General features: G+C 39.0%; 1 protein-coding gene across 1 annotated transcript; it reads right to left on the bottom strand.

Annotated features, from left to right (window-relative positions):
- Positions 1–231: 231 nt before the first annotated feature.
- On the bottom strand, positions 232–1,254 carry LOC309866636 (olfactory receptor 11H6-like; the record flags this gene model as incomplete). The annotated part of the gene is made up of 1 exon (XM_082734438.1): positions 232–1,254. The coding sequence occupies one exon, from the start codon at positions 1,252–1,254 to the stop codon at positions 232–234; it is 1,023 nt and encodes a 340-aa protein (XP_082590564.1).
- Positions 1,255–1,798: the final 544 nt, after the last annotated feature.

Below are 1,798 nucleotides of genomic sequence, written 5' to 3'. Positions count from 1 at the left end.
CTTCCATTTTGAGTTTATTTTTGTGTAAGGTGTAAGAAAGTGGTCTGGTTTCATTCTTCTGCATGTGGCTCTCCAACTTTCCCAAAAGCAACTATTGAAGAGACTAAGAAAGTCTTATTTATTAAATAAAACTAGTCCCATCATGTAGTTATGGATATTTAAGATGGTGGTGGGCTTTATTGTAACAGTTCTCTAACCAAAATTATTGAATTATCTAGAAAATTATCTTGCTTACATTTTGTTAAGATAGGTTGTGGTGGAACTTGATTCACTCTGACTTCTGATTTTTATTTTATGGACAGGTATTTCTATCCCAAAGACTTTCCTTAGGGCAGTCTTCATTTCCTTGTTCCTGAGGCTATATATTAGAGGATTACAGAAGGGTGTTATCACAGAATAAAATAAGGTTATAATTTTCTGCACTTGCACTGGGTGTCCTGATCCAGGACTAACATACATCACCATGATGGAGCCATAAAACAGGGTGACAACTGCCAAATGAGAGGCACATGTAAAGAAAGCCTTATGTTTGCTTGCTGCTGAGGGCATTCTTAGCACAGCCACAATCACCAGAGCATAGGAGCAAAGAATAAAGAGAAAGGTGCCAATCATGAAAACAGCATTGAAAGTAGAGTAAATGAACTGGGTGGTGGTGTCTTCAGAACAGGACAGCAACATCAGTGGGACAGGATCACACACAAAATGGTTGATGGTATTTGGGCCACAGTAAGGCAACTGTGAAATGAGAACAACTGGGGTTAGGAAGAGGATGAATCCACATGACCATCCAAAGATGACAAGGCCAGTGTACAGCTGTTTAGTCATGATGCGTGGGTAATATAGAGGACGGCAGATGGCAAGGTACCTGTCAAAGGCCATGATGCAAAGGAAGAAGCCCTCATCACACCCAAATGAGAAGAAGAAGTAGAACTGTGTGAAACAGCTCACAAAGGAGATAGACTTGCTTGTGGACAGGAAATTGGCCAACATATTAGGGACAGTCGTGGTGACATAACATATTTCCAGGAGAGAGAAATTCCCCAAGAAGATGTACATGGGGGTATGAAGACGCCGGTCCCACCGCACAGCACAGACAATGGCTGCATTCCCCATCAGAGTCAGGATGTAGACTACTAAGAAGAGTGCAAAGTAGAGGAGCTGCATTTCTGGGCTTGAAGGAAAGCCCATGAGGATGAAGTGGCTGACAGAGTTGGTGGTTTCTGTGCTGGACACATTCATTGGTCTGGAAGACATGGGAGATGACTTGGTTATTGCACCTTAATGGGGTACGCTGGTTCTTCTTGAAAACCCCAAATTCTTTTTTTTGATAAAGTAACAAACTGAGGTTTCTATTAAAGCAACAAAGCTGTGATCATCATAACCTGTTTCCCAATAGTATGATTTCATTTTGGTAAGATGTAAATAATAATATAAATAAAAACATGGTATGGAGCAATCATTAAGCTAGGTTAGGATCCTGGATTACATATTAGGAGTGCTAAATTGAGATTTCCTTTTGAAGTATAATGTAAAATTAATTTGTCATAATTAGTAATATTGATAAGAATATCAAATGAAGTACTATTTATATTAAGGCATTTCAGAAAGTTCTGTCTCACTGAGATATAGTGAAAGGGCACAGGGACTATTTATTTTTGTTCTTGTTTATGATATTATAAAGTGATGACTGAAACAGCTCTCTGGTTCGTTAGATAGTCCATTATATGAGCAGACATGTTAGCTATGTAAAAAATGTTTTCCTCTCCATCCAGCCTATTGGATTTAGCTCCACAGATGA

The sequence above is a fragment of the Mustela nivalis genome (assembly GCF_964662115.1).
Source record: "Mustela nivalis genome assembly, chromosome: 6".
Lineage (NCBI taxonomy): Eukaryota > Metazoa > Chordata > Mammalia > Carnivora > Mustelidae > Mustela > Mustela nivalis.
This window is presented reverse-complemented; position numbering and strand designations above follow the sequence as displayed.